Source organism: Triturus cristatus, chromosome 10 (assembly GCF_964204655.1).
Source record: "Triturus cristatus chromosome 10, aTriCri1.1, whole genome shotgun sequence".
Lineage (NCBI taxonomy): Eukaryota > Metazoa > Chordata > Amphibia > Caudata > Salamandridae > Triturus > Triturus cristatus.
Window position 1 is genome coordinate 487632401 of NC_140593.1, and position 20476 is coordinate 487652876.

The 20476-nt window shown below is 46.6% G+C and overlaps 1 protein-coding gene across 1 annotated transcript in view; it reads left to right on the forward strand.

The window, feature by feature from the left end:
* Positions 1-19805, forward strand: part of ADARB2 (adenosine deaminase RNA specific B2 (inactive)) — a 515069-nt gene extending 495264 nt beyond the window's left edge. Inside the window, exon 10 of the mRNA XM_085630113.1 lies at positions 18547-19805. Coding sequence (XP_085486239.1) covers positions 18547-18723 — 177 coding nt within the window. The 3' untranslated portion in view covers positions 18724-19805. The remainder of the gene's footprint in view (positions 1-18546) is intronic.
* The last annotated feature ends 671 nt before the right edge of the window (positions 19806-20476 follow it).

The window sequence follows — 20476 nt, forward strand, 5'->3', positions numbered from 1 at the left end:
GGAGGTCTCATGACGTATGCAAAATGAGTACCTCCCAGCATGGCTGCTGACTTACAATGCATACGCGCGTGCGTCCCCAAGTGTAGAGAACACTGGGCCACTGACCTCTACTGCGTGACATGCGGGGGGTCGTGATGTATATGCAATGAATAACAGTCTGTAGAGAAGGACAACAGAAACGATGCCAATATGGCATTTAATTAGAATCGAGAATCCAGAATTTGCTTAATGCCTTGTGTTTTTTCTCTGGGTGTTGTCTATACACAGGCAATACACCAGCATTTCCTTTGAGTAGGCTCTGTATTGCTGTGTCTTGCCTGTTCAAGTTAGTGTAGTTTGGCAGCAAAATGCTTGTGGAACTTTATTCTGCTATCAATCTAAGCCTTCATCTATCAAAAGCAAAACAAATTATAATATAGTTAATAATATGGTGCCAATGCAAAAGTATTGCACAATGAAAGCTCTACTTTGTGCATTGCTTGTTCTAGTGTTAAAATGACAAACTGGCTGCCATGTTTTGTATATGTTGTGTATCTCTTGTGATCCTTTCAAGGTTGTCCCTTCCTCTACCCAGGCCAGGCTAATTACCATAATTAGTATAAACATGTAGCCTGGCTGCTCTTTGCCTAGCTACCAGAGGGTGAGCACAAGTAAACTTTTAGTGTGTACTACACTTACCAGGACTAGAGTGTGGGTCCCTACTTGGACAGGGTGAATTACCTCTGCCAACAAGAGACCCCATGGCTGACACGCCTTAAAGAAAGTCTATGAGAAACATATATTGTTACTCCTTTGCTTGTTTCTTCTCCTCCTGAACATTTCTGATCATTGGTTGCACCCTTTTGGACTCCAACGCTTTCCTAGAACACATTTTTCCATGAGTTGCCACCATCACCTCCACTCAACCCCCAGCCTTGATATTGCCATAATTTTATCACCCATCTACATAGCACTTATAGGTAGCAGGTAGGGGCAAAGGGGTCGGGGTGGTCGCATTTGTTTCAGGCTACTTGCCTGGCATGATAACTGTGCTGATACAGGAGTCTATCTGTGTCAACCGGCCCCAGATGTAACTGTAACAGTTTTAGTAGTTTATCGCCTTCGCGGGACTGACTAAGCTTCCTATGACATACTAGTCGACGCCATAGCACAAATTATCTTACGTCACCTGCAGAATATTATTGTTGGCTGCACATTGAAGATGCCAATGATACTCTTGTCATCTACTTCTTAAACACCAGGAGGAAGATTTACTAACACTTTGCCTCTGGCTTGTGTCCCGGAAGGGAGACAAATACTGCTCAAATTGCTGTTTTGGGATTTACTTGCCAGTGCAAATCATGATGTGGTGCCGCTTAAAGTAACACAAAGTAGTGCATAGCACTACTTTGTGTTATGCGCTACTTTGCACTACTTTTCTTCAAGGGGGCATTCCATGGGTGGTACCTAGGTGTTCCCATGCAACCACTCATGTGTTTTGACGTAAACCTCTACTTGCTATCATTTATAGACAACAATTTGTGCCCAAAAAACTACACCATTTCAAAGCAGACGTAATGGTGGAGCAAGTTAAAAAAATCTCTGCGTTTGTCCAATTGTGTACGCTGAGCTGTACAACACACATACAAATTGGGAAAAGTATTAAAGCATGACTTTTGTATTGGAACGGTTCTCTTCCATCACTAACCTTATGCCTGACCGAACACACGCCCCCTTACACTATGGTATGAGGTTGTGAATTGGTGCATGACAGTTTAAAGTGCCACAGCACTGGCAAAGAAAAAAAGGCAGCAACTTTGACACTGAGGTCTTTTTGATAAAATAAAGTCTATTCAGTTTCAAGTTCTTGCTTACATCTATTATAATGAAAATGTTACCTTTCCTGCCAAAAATCCACCTTACCCCCATCTTCACCTCTTGCGTACACTCCAGGCTTGATTACTGAAACAGCCTTTCCCTGTGCCAGCTCAAATGCTTAAGTGTGTTCAAAACTTAGCAAATTATTTGATCACTTGCCAGCTGCATGCTCAGAATTGTATTGGATTGTCATAAAGTAAAGATTCTACTTTAAATACATCTTTAAATGCCTCTTTATGACACATCAAATCTTTTATAGGGAGGAGAAGGCTGAACTTCCTGGCCTCATCAGCATTCAACTACAGGTCACACCCTGCACCCAGTTTTCTATCCAAGGCTCTATGTCTGCTAGATTATAAGAGAGCGGGCCTAGGGTTCAGGAACTTGGCACCTAAGATCTGTAATAATCGGACCATTGAGCTTAAGGAAATTCAGAACTATATTTCTTTTAGAACTTGTGGGGCTTCCTTGTGCTGTAATTCCTGAAGTTCTTATTTAGGTCTTGCCTACTCACCTATTTTATCCAATATAGACATAGAGTGAGCTTTGTGTCCACCCTTGCTCATGATTTGATGGATGTGTTTTCTGTCTCAATACCTTGCTCCTGATTTGATGGCCCATTCTCACTGTCTTTTGAATTGATAACTTGCAATCTTCCACCGCTGACATCAGGCTTTGCATTACAGTGCCTGGGGGGCTATTTTCTCTCCTCTCTTTATGGTTTCCTGCTCTGCCACTCCTTTCTATACCCCTCCCTCTCTACATTAAAAAAACTAGACCGCCCCACCCGCCATAGTGCCTACTTCTTCCCAGCCCCCTTGCACTCTGAGTGGCACCCACAATGGCAGGTGGCCATCTTAAAATGGTTTCTAAACCATTGCAATATAGCCGCCTATGGGCACTCATGTGGGGCGGTCACCTTGGAATAGTTTTTCTTGTGCTTTAAAAAATCATTCCAAAGTGCCCCCCAGTCAATCAGAGGGACCCATTGACTTAGCCAACGCTTGTTGGTTTATGTTCTGTAGTGAATGTTTGTGGTTTAGTTGATATATGTGCACGGTCAGACTGGGAGCCGAAACCGGCCCCGGCAAACAGCTCGGTCGGCCCCTGGGGGTGCTAGGGGAAAGCACCACTCCCGTCTCACCGCTGCCGCTTTAGTTGCTGGGGGGCTGATATTGCAGCTATAAACCAGCCCCCAGTAACAAAAACGGCCCCTCAGGGGTCCAAAACCGCCCCACTCCCCCTTGTGGCCCACCAGGGAAACGCCCGGTGCCCGCTACGGCTAGTCCGGCCCTGTATATGTGGCTCAGCGCCATTAAGCCTTCTGGTATATAAAGGTGGTTAACAAATAAATCAGATTCCCAGTCCTCTTTCTTCCTCCCTGCCACCTTCTCCCCACCCCGCACAAGTTGTCTGCTGGTTCTTGGGGCCCTTCTTCTACCTCGCCACCTTGATTATGCTTTTCTCATTAGACAAATTACTCGCTTCGAATACTTCCTGCTGTTTTCCGTTGACAGTCTCCAAACGCGCAGTTCTACCATGTAATAAGCCTTCAGCGAAAACCCGCTCGAAGGCTTTTATTAAACAGAGTAATAAATAACTGCTGATTCTCCATGCTGGAAAACACACACGACTTCAACTCGGCGGTTGCAAACAAGCATTCAAACAGCAGAATTTAACAACCTTTCCCTGCTTTATTTATGAGCGTTTTTAGAGCTTTCCATTAGACACTCCTCAGTGAAAGAGCTAATTGAATTTCGGCGCGGACTTTTTTCATCCATCGAAATGAGTTAGATATTAACACCAATATTGACTAAGCCATTGCTTTTTATGGAGGTAAATGGGATTTATTGATGCATTATTTGGCTTTTTAAATCTGTCTGGTCAGGCATTGAATTATATCTCTCGAAGAACCCTCCACCAAGCAAACTCGCTCATCCCGAATGTAATAAAACTGAAACCTAACGTTTTTTTTTCTTTGTGAGACGCGTGCTCTGATTTGGCAGTCATTTGCATTTTGCAGTTTCCTTTTTTATTTGCAGAGCTGTGCATTTCTGCATTGTTAGTTTTTAGGCACTCGCACAGTGGTAAATGTGTTGAATTCATTTCATGACATCGGGCCCTTAGGCGAAGTAAGGCAGTAAACGTCGCTTTTGTTGGAAACAAAGTACTTCAAGTTGGAGTGCCTGTGTACAAGCGCGTTTTTTTGAGTGTTTTCATGGATTTTTGTGTATGATAAAAAAGGACGGGTACATTTGAGGAATGAGGGTGATCGGTGCATGGGTGATTTATCACAATGGGTATCGATTTCGGTAGGGGAGTGTGTTTATTTTCGAAGTGCATATTGGGGCATGGATGTGTGTGTGTGTTTAGTGTGTGTTACGGTGTGTATGCATCACGTACATATTTGGGCATATGTGTGCATAGCTGCCAAGGTTTAAGATTACTATGTGTGACATGTTGCTCATTTTAGTGTAATTATGAGTGACATTTCAACTACTATGAGTGACACTTTCTCATGAGCAACGAGAAACTCTTTAAACTGCTGTGAAGCACCAGAAATTGAAGGCCACTAACCTAGTTGCCTTTGTACCTGATCGCACTGTTAGGAGAAGCTGTCTCAGGCACACGCTGGTCTGGGTCACAGCCTGGCCGGCTGAACAATATTTGGAAAAGACACTGAGAGCTATAGCATAAAGATCAATAATGGTTCAGCGGTCGATCGACCCGGGGTCTGGTGCCCCACCCACTATAACACGAGAGTCAGTTGTGCACTGACCTCATGATGGCTGGGGTATAACACCAGCCATATTTGTCAGTCAGAAATGTGATCACTTTAATAATACCAACTCCAGCTTTCATACACTTACCGGTGATTTATGATGCAGATCTCCTTGGTGGAACAGGTTACACGCACACCCGTAAGTCACTGTGAAGATCATCATCATAACCCTCTGTGTAACATGATCAGCCCTGCCTGCATTGATGAAAGGATCAGATCTTGCAGATGATCAGAAACCTCAGAAGGAAGATGATACGGAGCAGCCCTGCAGCTTTTACTGAAATAATGATCAGATCTGGCGGCTGCGTGTGTGCTGCTGTACAGTGACATAAAGGTATTGTAACAATATGACTTCTGTAAAGTCAGTTGCAGGCTGCCACTGACCAGAAAGTACTTACTTGTTGTGAACGTAAGTCTGGCTGCAGGAGGCACACTGGGTAGCGGGCGCACAGCTGTGCAGCACTGCTGCGTGCAGTCTCCCCGCAGCGCCATGCCTCTCATGATAATCATGCCGCGCAGCCAAGCTGCCTAACTGACTGACTCTGAGTGAGAGAGTCACTCTGTCAGGTGAGGGTCGTCGATGCTCTGCCGTCCCGCCAGGACTCCAATGCCGTGGCTGGGTAAATATAATGACCCTCCTGCGCAGGCAGCAGCGCACTTAGTCATTCTCAGACTATCAGCTGACTGAGAGGGACGCCGCCGCGCGGACGGGACTGTGACCGACAGGCTGCACAACTCCAGTGAGTACAGGCGAGTCCCCGGCACTTCCGCTTCTGACCGACCTCAATTCCTGTTCCAGGAGGTCATGAGGTTTACATCTCCCCCAATGCGCCAGCCTGTAATATGCAACCGGGTCTCTTTATTTTAATTGGGCAGTCAGAGTGAATCACAGCCGCGCAGGCTCAAGCGCAGCGGGCGGCCGCAGGAATTTGGCAGCAGGCAGACAGATATTGTGACATTGTAGCACCGAGGAGTCTGAGAGCAGTGTGATCTTTAACTGTTGAGCTGCCTCTGGCAAGTGAAGTGTCTGCTGCGGCCTGGGGTGCACAGTCCACAGTGTGTGTGTGAGAGGCGCCCGGTGCGCACTAGCACTTCGCGAAGTGGGCAGCCAGTTTCAGCCGTGCTGTCAGCAGAGTGCAGTGACGGTCAGTGGCAAATGCGTGACAATGCATTTCATGCCTGATGCGTGATACTTGGCAGGCCTCTGTGTGTGTATGTAGGGTGTGTGGTAAAGTATGTACTAGGTCATGAGTGTGTGTGTGTGTGTGTGTATGTGTGTGTGTGCGCGGTGCATTCTTATGCATATATATGTGTTTTTTCTGTATATGTATCAAGAAAATATGGAGCATGAATATGTGTGTCTGTTTGTATGTTTGTGCATGTGAAATGTATATTAGGTTATGAATGTAAGTGTATATGTGAGTGTATTTTTGTGTTTCTTAAAATTAGGTCTTAATGACTTCAAGGATGTGTACAATGTAAAGCTTCCAATGGACTGAGAGATTCCATGATGGTATTTGCTGTGTGTAATAAGTAGATGGCGTCAGAGTACACATGCCTGTGTCTTTTTGAGGATAATAGGATAATATCATGATGACTAAATTAGAGAGTGCACGTATGGTAAGTGAGTAGATAGGTTGGGTAATGTTCTTGTGATCTGTGTCTTTGGCTGGGTGGTGGTGGAAGAGGTAGAAGTGTGAAAGAATTTTATGGCTGTATGATAGTGGCACGCATGGCTAAATCAGCCGTGCCTCTACAACGCTGCTCCTTTATCACGCATGCCTTTACCACGCATGCCTTTACCACACAATTCTGTGGTAAGGGCTTGACTGGTAAAGGGATATGTGTGGTTAAGTTCACACCTAAGCCCACCCCCCTGAGCCCTAAAAACGACCCGAGTCCCCCTGAGCACTAAAAACAACCCCACCCCCAAGAGACCTAAAAATGAAGTTGACCCCCCTGAGCCCTAAAAACTACCACAACACCCCCAGCCCTAAAAAGTACACTTACCCCCAGCCCTAAAAACTACCCTGCCCCCTGAGCCCTAAAACGAACCCAACCCCCTAACTCTAAACATGATCCCAACCCCCTGAGCCTCAAAAAGTACCCCAGCTCCCACCATAGCCCTAAAAATGACCCAGCTCCCTGAGCCCTGAAAACTAACCCAACCCCCTTAACTCTAAAAACAACCCCAACAACCAGAACCTTAAAAAGTACCCCGTCCCCACCATAGCCCTAAAAACTACCTGACCCCCCTGAGCCCTAAAAATTACCCAACCCCCGAGCCCTAAAAACTTCCCTGCCCCCAAAGCCCTGAAAACAACCCTGACCCTCCAGCCCTAAAAACGACTCCCAATCCTTAAAAACGACCCCAAAACCCTGTCACAGCCCCAGCCCCACTTACCTCACCACGTCCTCTCCTGATCCTTCCTGTTCCTGGGCCCACCCATTCCAACATCTACACCATGCATATGCCTTAACCATGCATATGCGTGGTTAAGGCATAAGCGTGGTTGCACTTGCGGGGAAGCGACATGCATGGCTTAGCCCATGTTGTAAAGGCCGTTTCCCTAATTTTACAGTTGGCATATCTGAATAAAGGTATGAAATTTATCATCTGAAACACCTTAGTGTTGATTCAGAGGGTGTAAAATGTTTTTGCTTCCCCTTTGTATTGCTTCAAGGTGAGTGGATTGGAAGTCGTTGCTGCTGGCTACAATGCCTGGTCCTTTCTGAGGTATTTCCACACCTAAAATGACTGCCCTGACATAATCAACTCGGAGAGGGCAGGGATATTTGGTTCATCAAAGAGTGTACAGGTGGTGTCAAGCCTAGACATGCATCTTTTCTTCACCATCCATCATGGTACTTGCTGTGTTGAACTGAGTTTAGAACAGAGGCTGTCCCATTACAAAGCCTGAAGAAAGATAGTGAGTATGGAGGAACAGTCACTAGTATCTTAAAAGATAGAAACGAACGAGACAGTTCCTCAGTAATGTTCACCTAATAGGCTTGCTAAGGTTGTTTTTTTTTCGAGCTTCAATCAAAGATAGAGACAGGTATTAAGAAAAAAAAAAAAGATTGTCACCAGGTTATACCAATGTAATGGATAGATTCATCATAGACCATAGTAGAGGGACAAGACACAGGTGTGGTCATTAATTATTTCTTGATGTAAATGGGCAGTGTAAATCCTCAGTGCTACTTTGTTAAATTGTGTCAGCTGAGTGACTGTAGGAAAGTGTGTTACTGGTCGTGGGGAGAGACACCCTACTCCAGGAGAAACTGCAGTTCTAGCCAGGGTGAAACACAAGCAAACCTCAAATTAACCTGTGCTTAACCCACCAGTAGCTTGGCACAAAAGCAGTCAGGCTTAACTTAAAGCAACATGTAACATATTTATGCAGCCCTTGAAACACTAATAAAGTCAGAACACAAGAAAAATCCCACACCAATTTAGTAAAATAGAGTAAAATGTAACAAATTATTTAACACCAAAATGAAAAAAAATCCAATCAGTAGAACTGGAGATATGCAATTTCAACATTTTAAGCAACATTAGTGCCTAGAACCACAACGCATATGTAGAGCACCTTCAGGCCTACTTCCAAGGGTCCAGGACTGAGGTGGCACCATTTGGGGGGGTAGGACTCCCAGCAGGCAGAGTCCAGGTGTTGGGTTCAAGGTGTTTGTAGCCTTTTCTGTCCCCTGAGGCTCTGATCATGAGAACCTAGCCAGAAAAGGGTATTGGAACTCAGTCTGAGTTCGAAAAACACCAAGAAAGAAAAGCTTTTCCTTCTTGAGTCCCCTCACTCACCAGGGTTTCCCCACGGTGACATGCTTCATCATTGAGGCCATCTCAATCCTCTACGGACTGAGGCGTGCTACGACTTGCGGATTACGTAGGAGCACTGTTGTGACAACTATGTGTGGTGCAGAAAGTGTAGTGGGGTGGGCTAATGTGAGTGTTAAAAATACCTAGCTAGTGGGCCAAATAATGTTATTCTTGCTCCTAGTTAGTATAATCTAAAAACGGGGTAGAATGCTGGAAAAACCTGGTTATAATGGAATAGGTGTACCTAGCATCTTGTCAACATGTTTCGAGCTTCCCCAAGCTCTTCGTCAGGTCCACACAGGGACCAGCCCTGTGTAAACCACTCCTAGTAGACCTAATTGAGGTGAAAAACCATTAAGTGACACTGCAACTAATAAGCATGCGTTAGTATATACATACGTTTGAGCATTGTCATGTAGTATCTGTAGGGTACATAAAACAAACATTTGTTAAGGGAACAAAACTTTTCACGTCCCTTTCAGGTTCATCTATGGTAATCACTGCACACACATTCAACCTAAATGTTGGTAGAATCCTCTGTTTCTGTGCCCCTGTGTGGGTCAGAAAATAGCGTTATTTTTCACTCTACATGCAATTTCAGTGCTTTAAAAGAAAGTTCCTCTAGAGTGATTAAAGTGAATTAAAAACCATGTGATACCAACACACAATACATAAAACGCACACACATGAAGTATTGTAAGCATTACATACCTTTTAGGAAGCAAAAATGTGCCCCATGGTCTCGGAGTGGGTGTGGGTATCTCGTACACCTGTAATGAGGAAAAGTTGAAAGGAGAAAGAACCGAAGAAAATAGACGGAGGAGCGAGCCATGTCTGCGGCTTATCTGTGTAAAAATATGGGAGATGCAGAAACAGAGGATTCTACCAACATTTAGGTTGAATGTGTGTGCAGTGATTACCATAGATGAACCTGAAAGGGACGTGAAAAGTTTTGTTCCCTTAACAAATGTTTGTTTTATGTACCCTACAGATACTACATGACAATGCTCAAACGTATGTATATACTAGTGCATGCTTATTAGTTGCAGCGTCACTTAATGGTTTTTCACCTCAATTAGGTCTACTAGGAGTGGTTTACACAGGGCTGGTCCCTGTGTGGTCCTGACGAAGAGCTTGGGGAAGCTCGAAACATGTTGACAAGATGCTAGGTACACCTATTCCATTATAAATAGGTTGTTCCAGCATTCTACCCCGTTTTTAGATTATACTAACTAGGAGCAAGAATAAAATTATTTGGCCCACTAGCTAGGTATTTTTAACACTCACATTAGCCCACTCCACTACACTTTCTGCACCACACATAGTTGTCACAACAGTGCTCCTACGTAATCCGCAAGTCGTAGCACGCCTCAGTCCATAGAAGACTGAGATGGCCCCAATGATGAAGCATGTCACCGTGGGGAAACCCTGGTGAGTGAGGGGACTCAAGAAGGAAAAGCTTTTCTTTCTTGGTGTTTTTCGAACTCATACTGAGTTCCAATACCCTTTTCTGGCTAGGTTCTTTACCCGATATATTCGGGTTGTTTAGGTTTACGTACATTTGGAGGGTGGATCTAGCCAAAAACCTCTACCTTCCCCCTATTTTTTGAAAGCTCTGATCATGAGGCCAGCAATCTAGCTTTTTGAGTCAATCTGGAGGCCTTGGGTTCAAGATATAGTTCTAGTCCTTCTCGCTCAGGCAGCAGTGCATCTGGGCAACAGGGAAACAGAGTAGCAGTCCTTCCTGCAGAGAAGCACAGCAGTCCTTCTGAATCTTTCACCAGTCCAGAGGTGTACTATAGAGTTGGTTCTGAGAGTCCAATATTTAGGAGAAGTTTCTAGAGACTTCCAACCCAGGGGTGATTGGAATTTTCTGCCTCCCTGGCGTGGCCCCAGCTTGTGTGGGGTCACCAAACACTACCATCAAACCCTTGGTGAGTGTGCTCAGGCAGAGCCTTTGTGATGTGTATGTGATGTGCAGTTTTTTTTTTGGTGGGGGGGAGTTTTATATTGTGCAAACTCGACCCATAGGTATCAGAGGACTTTACATGACCACCAGTTGCATTACAGATGGACACATTCATGTTTTTTGTTAGCCATGGGGAGACTAAGTGATTTGCCAAGAATCACAGGATGTTGAGCGACCCTGCCGAGACTCGAACCCGGTTACCCAGCTTCGAGGTCGACTGCTCTAGTCGTAAGCCATTAGATGACTGCTCCTCCCCCCCATGGAGTCAGAGATGGCCCATCTTGCCAACATCTATTCCACCTTTGTCTCATTGTCTGGGAGCAATATATAAAACCCCACTGCCTGCTGCACCTAGACATGTGACCCAAGGTAAAGGCTGCAGGCATCAAATGGTTAGGATATGAAAATGACAATTGTAGGTTAGCACATATTAAATGTGATACTGTAACCCAATGTTATCCTATGGGAGAGGTAGGCCTTGTAGTAGTAAAAAACGATTTTAAGAGTTTTTCTCTAACAGGACAGGTAAAAGTAAGAGAAAACATGTCCAACTTTTTAAATTCTCCTCACCCTACTTTCTGGCCTGTTTAGGGCCTACCCTAGGGGTGACTTATATGTATAAAAAAGGAAGGTTTAAGCCTGGCAAAAAGTTTACTATGCAAGGTCGAACTGGCAGTTTGAACTGCACACACAGACTGCAATGGCAGGCGCAGCTCTTGAGACATGTTTAAAGGGCTACTTTTTGGGTGGCACAGTGCTGCAGGCCCACTAGTAGTATTTAATTTACAGGCCCTTGGTACATGTAGTACTGCCTTACTAAGGACTTACAAGTAATTTAAATATGCCAAATTGAGTGTAAGATAATTTTACCATGTTTAAAGGAGAGAGTACAAGCACTTTAGCCCTGGATCGCAGTGGTAAAGTGTGCAGAGTACTAATGCCAGCAAAAACGAAGTCAGCAAACACAGGAAGATTGAAAGGCAAAAAGTTGGGGCAAAACCTCTCAATCAATCAATCATAGCATTTATATAGCGCACTACATACCCGGGTGGTTCTCAAGGCCCTAAGGGGGGGGGGGGAAACGCTGCTACTGTTCAAAGAGCCAGGTCTTGAGGAGTCTCCTGAAGGATAGGAGGTCTTCGGTCTGCCGCATGCGGATGGGTAGGGTGTTCCATGTCTTGGTGGCGAGTTGGGAGAATGATCTACCGCTGGCGGTCACTCTTCGGATGCGGGGACGGTGGCGAGGGCGTGGTCTGCGAAGCGGAGCTGGGGGTGTAGAGGCTGAGTCGGCTGTTGAGGTACGCTGGTCCGGTGTTGTGGAGTGCTCTGTGTGCGTGGGTGAGGAGTTTGAAGGTTATCCTCTTTTTGATGGGGAGCCAGTACAGGTCTCTCAGGTGGGGTGTGATGTGACTGCGGCGAGGGATGTCGAGGATCAGGCATATGGAGGCGTTCTGGATGCGTTGGAGCCGTTTCAGGAGTTTTTCCGGGGCTCCTGCGTAGAGTGCGTTGCCGTAGTCCAGTCTACTGCTGACGAGGGCCTGGGTGACCGCCCTTCTAGTTTTGGTGGGGTTCCACTTGAAGATCCTGTGAAGCATGTGGAGGGTGTTGAAGCAGGAGGAGGAGACGGCGTTGACCTGCTTCGTCATGGAGAGGGTGGAGTCGAGGTTGACCCCTAGGTTGCGTGCGTGGTCGGTGGGTGTGGGGGGCGCTCCTAGTGCAGTCGGCCACCAGGAGTCGTCCCAGGCTGAGGGGGTGGATCCGAGGATGAGGACCTCTGTCTTGTCTCAGTTCAGCTTCAGTCGGCTGTTTCTCATCCAGTCGGCGACGGCCTTCATTCCTTCGTTTGGATCAGCTGGGTGTCGTCGGCGTAGGAGATGATGTTGAGGTCATGCCGTCGTGCGACGTGGGCGAGCGTTGTCATGTAGACATTGAACAATGTTGGGCTGAGGGATGAGCCTTGAGGTACACCTCAGATGATCTCGGTGGCTTCGGAGCGGAAGGGAGGGAGGCGGACGCTCTGTGTTCTGCAGGAGAGGAAGGAGGTGGTCCAGTCCAGGGCCTTCTCTTGGATTCTGGCGTTGTGGAGGCGTGTTCGTAGTGTGTGGTGGCAGACTGTGTCGAAGACAGCTGACAGGTCCAGGAGGATGAGGGCCGCGGTTTCTCCGTTGTCAAGTAGGGTCCTGATGTCGTCGGTGGCGGCGATGAGGGCAGTTTTGGTGTTGTGGTTGCTGCGGAACCCGGACTGGAACGGATCCAGGATGCTGTTCTCCTCGATGAAGCTGGTCAGTTGTTTGTTGACGGCCTTTTTGATGACCTTCGCCGGGAACGGGAGCAGGGAGATGGGTTGGAAGTTCTTGAGGTCCTTGGGGTCTGCCTTGGGTTTCTTGAGTAAGGCGTTGATCTCTGCGTGCTTCCAGCTCTCCGGGAAGGTCGTTGTCTCGAAGGAGATGTTGATGGTTTTCCGGAGATGGGGTGCGATGGTGCTGCTGGCTTTGTTGAAGATGTGGTGTGGGCAGGGGTCTTCCGGGGAACTGGAGTGGATGGTGTTCATGATCGTGATGGTGTCGTCATCGTTGATGTTGGTCCAGGCGAGCAGGCGGTTGGTGCGGGTGGTGGTCGTGGGGGCGGGGGTCTCAGCAGTTGTCTGGGTGGTGACGGCGTCGAAGCTGTTGTGGATGTCTGCGATCTTGCGATGGAAGAAGGTGGCCAGCGAGTCGCACAGGTCTTGTGATGGTGGGATGTCGTTGGTGTTGGAGCTGGGGTTGGCGAGTTCCTTTGCGATGTTGAAGAGCTCTTTGCTGTTGTGTGCGTTGTTGTCTAGGTGGTCTTTGAAGGAGGTCCTTTTGGCGAATCTGATGAGGTGGTGGTGTCTGCGGGTGGCGTTCTTGTGGGTTGTGTAGCTTTCCAGTGTTTGTTCACGGATCCAGTTTTTGGGGAGTTTTCGGCAGGTTCGCTTGGAGGCCTGGAGGTCTTCAGTGAACCAGCTGGCTCTCTTGCTGGTGTGGGTGTTGGGGGGGTTCATGAGCGGGGCGAGTGTGTTGGCGCAGTCGTCGATCCATTGTCTGAGGCTGTGGGCTGCGGTGTCGGGGTTGGTTGGGTCTGCAGGTGGGCTCTGGGCGAGGGCGGTGGTTAGCTGGTCCTCGGTGACTTTCCTCCAGTGGCGGCGAGGCATCACCTCGGTGCGGTGGTGGGTTTCCGGAAGGTGAAGTAGATGCAGCGGTGGTCGGTCAAGTAGACGTGGGAGCTAGCTGAGAAGATGGGTCGAGCGTGTGGCCGGCGTAGTGGGTGGGTGGGTCTTGTGACGAGTTGTCTGAGTCCGAGGTTGGCGAGGTTGTCGATCAGGGTGGAGGAGTTGGTGTCGTTGTTGTTCTCGAAGTGGAAGTTCAGGTCCCCGAGGAGGATGTAGTCCGTGGAGGCGAGGGCGTGTGTGCTGATGAAGTCGGCTATGGAGTCGCTGAACTGAGGTCAGGGTCCGGGGGGTCTGTAGACAAGGGTGCCTCCGAGGGTTGTGTTGGGGTCGGTGTGGATCTGGAAGTGCAGGTGTTCGGTGATGCTGAGGGTGTCGTCGGTGTCTGTCGAGATTTTGAGAGTGTTTCTGTGGACGATGGCAATTCCTCCTCCTACTCCGTTGGTGCGGTCCTTGCGGGTGATCTTGTAGCCTTCCGGGATGGCTATGGCGATGTCGGGTGCCGAGGAGGGGTTCAGCCAAGTCTCCATCAGGAAGGCGACGTCTGGGACGTTGGTGTCGAGTAGGTCCCAGAGTTCGACGGCATGTTTGTGGGCGGAGCGGGTTTTGAGCAGGATGCATCTGAGGTAGTTGGGTTCTTCGGTGTGTGGGCTGGCGGGCTGGATGCTGGTGAAGCTGCAGTTCCAGCAGGAGAAGGGTCCTTGGGTGCGCTTCGGGCGGCTAGGCAGCAGGTGTGTGCTCGGCCGGCATTGAGTGCGTGGAGGGTGCTGGAGCCGTAGCAGAGGCAGGCGACGTGGCATTCGCGGGGGCCAGGGGTCCTGGCGCTGGGTGCGGTCCAGGCGCAGACGGGCTTGCCATAGGCGCGCCTTCGGCTCGCCCGCTGCGCGCGCCCTCCATATAAGGGGAGGTGGGAGGTAGGAGCAGTTGGGAGGCAGGAGCGGGGCAGCGAGTGGGCGGGCCGCAGGGAAGCAGCAGCGGGAATGGAGGGGAGAGAGGGGTACTGGCGGCAAAAAGGGGGTCAGAACAAGCACAGACCAAGTGATAGAAACAATTGAAAAAGGGGCACAGAAGAGAAAAGTGGGCAACAATTACACAAATTACAGGCACAAATTACAGTGGAGGACCGGCGAACTTGTGGCAAAAGGGGGTCAGAAACAAACACAGACCAAGTGAGAGAAACAGTTGAAAAAAAGGGGCACAGAAGAGAAAAGTTGGCAACAATTACACAAATTACAGGCACAAATTACAGTGGAGAAGCGGCGAACTTACGGCAGCAGCGGGGGAGAGGCACGGACACAGCGGAGGTGATGTGCGGCGTGGGGAGCGGCCTGACCTGCAAGCAGGGTCAAGGGTCACTCTCCAAGGATATCATGTCCAACAGTGACCTAGGATGGCTTCCAGCAATAACATTAATCATCAAAGAGCCCACCTCTGACATGCTGACAGACAGATCGAATGATCTTAGAAATATTACTTTATCCAGTATGCCAACAGTACTTTGCTCTCCCTCGAGGCCAGTCCAACCCTAGAAACTCTGAAAGGCAACTCCTGATTCAAACCCTCGTTCCATAAACTAATGACCATAATTGGGAGGCAAAGAGAAGGCATTTTCAAGCCTAATCAAAAGCATCACATGGACAGAATTGATCAATTCCTTTATAGATAGAAACACTTCAAAACCAAGGGTAACTGCCTGTCCTCTTACAATCATCAACACAGAGGAGAATAAGGCTGATTGCAGCAGCACCCAACAATGCCTTCAAGGCCGGAAAAGGCAAGCCTATTAAAACACCTCCAGCACCGACAAAAACCCCAGAAAGCTTTAAATCTTTGAAAATAGGGGATCAAACAGAATATTGGATATGGAAAATATTCACAAAATAAAAAAGGGAATGACAGAAATGAAGATCAGAAGATCTACAAATGAAAAGAGGGCAGGGGAAATGCCATAATTACCAATGCCCATCTATTGACAGGTCATGGGAGGCTGTGAGAAAAAAAAAAGTGTTGGTCTGACTGAGAGACAAGTATGGCCCAGGCATGATCTCATTAAGTTAAATAAGCTGAAAAAATTGAATGCAATGTAGGAAATTAGAGTATAGGCATGGTCTACAGAGACAGCAATTTTAATAAGGCTCATTGGCTCAGCAATATGCTGTGAAGTCAAGCTTCACCCCTGAAAATATTTTTGGGCATTTACTCAATAGCAGTCTAACTGGAGAAGAACCATGAGAGACAGTACTCATGTAAGTAAAATAGATTACAGTTTATAAAGCCATATACTTCTAAATATATTTGTAATATCCAGAGTTAAAACCCCTTTTTCTTCTAACATTAGCCCTTTGCAGTTGCTCTCAATTCAATGAAGACAGTAGTTTTCTCCATCATTTGTCCACGTACTTCCAAAACTCCGATTTATGGCCTGGTACCACCATAAGTTACTTTAACCAATGTGAGTAGCTTTAAAAGTGTGTCATACATTGTAATATTTTCAAATTATGACGTCCTTTCTCCTTCTCATTTGTTTTCTCCAATACGCCTCCTTGTTTCATGTGAACCTCTCTGTTGCTCTGCTCTTTGTGCTAGATACTCTGCATACATATATCTTAAAGACATGTATTTAACTCTGTTATTTATCAATAACTGACATGCAAAAGTTCACATAACCAAAGTTCTTTCAACAAAATTGCAAAAGTTGCTGAATGTCTCTTGACCAAACTACAAAGTGAGAGTGAAATTATGGCAAAATTGCAAGTAATTACGCAAAACGCAAATCCATAATTTCATGATATATTTTAGGGAAAAATTAGTCCTCGCATCAATTTGGCACGAGGACGCTTTTAAACAAAAGCAACATGAACAACTGTCGCTTGCGTTCTATTCCTATGCATTCGCAATAATTGTGCACTTGCAATACATTTTTAACACGAATGGCAGGTAACTACGCGAAGTGGCGTAATACAATAATTTTGGTAATTTCTCATAACAAGCATAATGTGAAAAGCCCAAAAGTACAAGAATTCTGCCAAATAAAAATTTGCACAAGCTAAATAAACTTCAAACTTGCCCTGAAAAAACCGAGGCCTTGCTTATGAGCTATCCGCACATGCGCTGCTGAATCGGAGCCTGGGCCGGGGAAGGCAAAGCTGTACCCAATGGAGGCCCGGGCCAAACGCCGCCCGGAGGCAGGAAGCCTCCCCTCCGGGACACAAACCCGGGAAAAAGGGGCAACCGCGATTGGTCGCCCCAGGTGTAACTCGGCCTGCCTCAATCAGGAGGAGCAGGCCGCAAGCCGTGGAGGGGATTAAGAAGGGGGCAAGCAGCCCCCTCGAGCATTCAATCCCCTTCGACGGCAAGAGATGGGATGCCACACGGCAGGGACCCCGAAGAGCAGGGAGGGGCCAAGGTGGCATTGAAGGCAAGCGGGATGACATTTGCTGCCCGGGCAAACACCCACCAAGTCGGTAGCAAGTTGAAGCCTAACCCCTGGGTAACAGTGGCCGAGGTATTGGGGCCCTCCCTCCAAAAGGCGATCTGTCTGAAAGCAGATAACAACCAAAAAATGGACTAAATGAGCCACGATGGCTAATCGTTAAGCGAGGCAACAAAATGTTATGTATAACTACGAGGAAACAAACGTATAAAATGTTTAAGTGTTTAATAAACTACAACCTTTTTTGGCACCAAGAAAGTTGTCCATGATGTGTTTAAAGGTCAAAAGGGCGCAGTTGGAAAAGGACTAAGGAAGGGGGAGGCAACTCACCGCCTGGGAGGGGTTTACTGTCCTTCTCTGGTTTGCCACCACCAGGATTCTGAAGTAACATAAGCACTACAGAAAAGACCAAAAAACATATAAAATAAAATGCAATGAAACAAAAACATTTTTTTGGGGGGGAGGGGGTGTTAAGGCAACTCTTCATTTTGGGAGGTTGTGCTTGGATAGAACTTTTTTCGAAGAGCCAAAAAGTGCCCAAACTCTGAGATTTAGGCCCTGATTATTGGGGCAGCTAACTGTGGGTGGAAATTGCTCACCCAGCAATTATATTTTGCATGGGGTGCGGCAAATAATTGATCTGCAGTCTGCTCCTGAGTCCGAGTTTTACACTTCTTAGGCCCTGATCAGGAGTTTGTGTGTTATTTATGAACAGGGTACCATATTATCAGGTGCGATACACAACACTTATTACGAGTTGGTGGGGAATAACATGCGGATTTCGGTGTTTCGTGTTCCAAAGTCCACATGATACGGTAAATACCTTAAACATGCTTTTCCCCTGCAAAATTTCAGCAGGTTTGACCTGACAGAATTTAACTGAGGTTGAGGTATTTAGCGCATTCAGTAATTATCGAATGTGTTAAATACCTAACAACTCCTAATTCCGACCCATGCGTATAGAGGGCTTTATGCACAGGTCAGAATATACCGACCAACTCGTAATCAGGGCAAATGCAGAATTTATGCACTCAATTTATCTGAAGTCACCCATTCTTCAACGTAAATCGGCGTTGTGTTCAATTTGCCCTTAAGATTTGCGGCACTTTTTAACTGTCACAAATTGTATGGGAAAACTCCTGCATCAAGGGCTACGTGCGCATTACTTCTAATACCATATCAGGCACAGATGCTATTTTGCATCCGAAACAGAGTTAACTGCCCCTCGTAATCAGGACATTTGTATGTTATGGTCAGTGGCGTAAAAATAGCCCCCGCAGCCCCCGCGGTGTGTAGGGGCCCAAGCTCAAGGGGGCCCCCTCCTGCACTGTGCATGGGCAATGACTGAGAGTTCCTGACTGAGTCCGGAGCTTGGGGGCCCCTCTAGTTTCGGTATGTCACTGGTTATGGTTTGAGAAGTAAGAGTATAGTCTGTGCTGGTTTTCATTCAGTATATTTCAGTATATTTTTTCTCTCTTCGCAGCTGAGTGCGCGAACGCCAGACCGTGGGGAAATGCCATCAGTGTACTGTGATGCCAAGCTGGTGGCGGTGATGTACCAGTCTGTCAAGCAGCAGCTGTTTAAAGCCTTTCAGAAAGCAGGACTGGGCACCTGGGTGAAGAAGCCCCCAGAGCAAGATCAGTTTTTACTCACTGTATAAAACACCAAACAAATTTGCTACATGGCCGGTCAAATGCAACTGGGAATGGACAAGACGTGTTTGTGAGCTCACTGAATGGAGACAGTGCCAGTCCAGCACAATAAAACCCCTAAGATGCCAACGTTAACTTTTAAGTATCTTTTGCAGATTCAAAAATGCACTGAGCTAACCATAGGAAAATGTTTTTAAATGAGTATCTTGTCTAATTTAGCCATACGGTATCTATCACATTCCAGCAAATTGTGCAACTTGTAATGGAAAACTCCTTACCGACTTAATACAGTGAAATAACGCTTAAGAACGTACTTCTACCTAAAGTAAATAGCATGTAAAGTAGCAGCGTGTTACCAAAAAGTCAGAAATTAATAATTGCTGTTTCATATCCCTTAAAAATATGTATAAACTAATGGCACGTGAGGATTGCCACCATCTTCAGATTTTTCAATTTCTGAGGCCACAAAACGTCAAACCTCGCTGAAGGCACACTTTTATTTTGGTTTCACATTTCTATCTTGCCTGGGGTACTATCATGATGGGCTGCACTGGCTCAGGGCAGAGAGCGCCTTTTATTATGATCAGGTAGATTGTAAAGTGAATTAATTTAACCCAACACTAAAGACAGCGCAGCTCAGATACAGAAAAAAGACAAACCTCACTCTCTGTTTCCTAACTGTAGTTCCAGAAAATCAAACCCTACCGTGGAAAAATGACAGGTTAAAGGAATTCTTCTTACACACTGCAGGTGCATCAAAACATCTGTGCGGCTCTACGCTGAGCCAGCACAGCCCATCATGAGAGAACTCCCTTTCTCTATGTCGAAAACATTTCTGCATTGAATTACTGTTTTTGGACCACTCCTACAGCAGTCACATCTATGTCTATGACTATGACTAAGGCCCATCTGTTCCTCCAGCAAGATTCTTTGCCTGGCCCTTTGTCCAAAAGGTCACCTCTGCAAATTCTGATTTCCTCCACTTTATGTTCTTTTTACTTATCTTTCTTTACCTCCTAAGCACAGCTGCGTAGTATTTGCCACCTCATATGACCCAGCCGGACCGCCCTCCCCCCCAGCTATGCCACTGTGTCTTACCCTTCGAGAATTCCGCAGTGAAAATTAATCAATGTCTTTGTTTGGCTTTATTATTGTGTGGGGTAAAGGGTCTTGTGAGTTGTGGTGCTTTACTATTGAAATCTATCCTTCCAACTATTCAAGGGTTATCACCGTATGTCCTGTTACTGTTCCAGTTGATGATTTCATTTTACAAACCCTTCAGATCTGTTTTAGCCCAATTTGCAGAACAGCGCCCCCAGGAGCATGGACTGGTCTGGTAAAACTCACTGAACACAATAACTTTCATGTGGATCCAGAAGATAGTTTTTGGTAGAGCTATGACTGTGTATTATTGACTGTATGGAAAGTTCCTTGACACTTGCGGCCATCAGAAGGAGCCACTGAACCAATGGCCTCTCTTTGTTACCACACACTTTTGCAATTTGTACCTGAATTTATTAGTAATTCAATGTTGTTCTAACAATCACAAAACTTTGTCTGGTGACCATGAAAGCCTCTCAGTTTGTTTAGTAATCCGTCAATTTACAGTTACCAGGTCACCTCCTGATCCCAATGTTCAAGACGGGAGATTTCCACTTACAAATCACTGTGACCTGATTCTTTAATCCGATTGGTTGTAATGATGTGAACCAAGACCAGAACTCCCAGAATGCAGCCAGTTGTTGACCAGGACTGGAATAC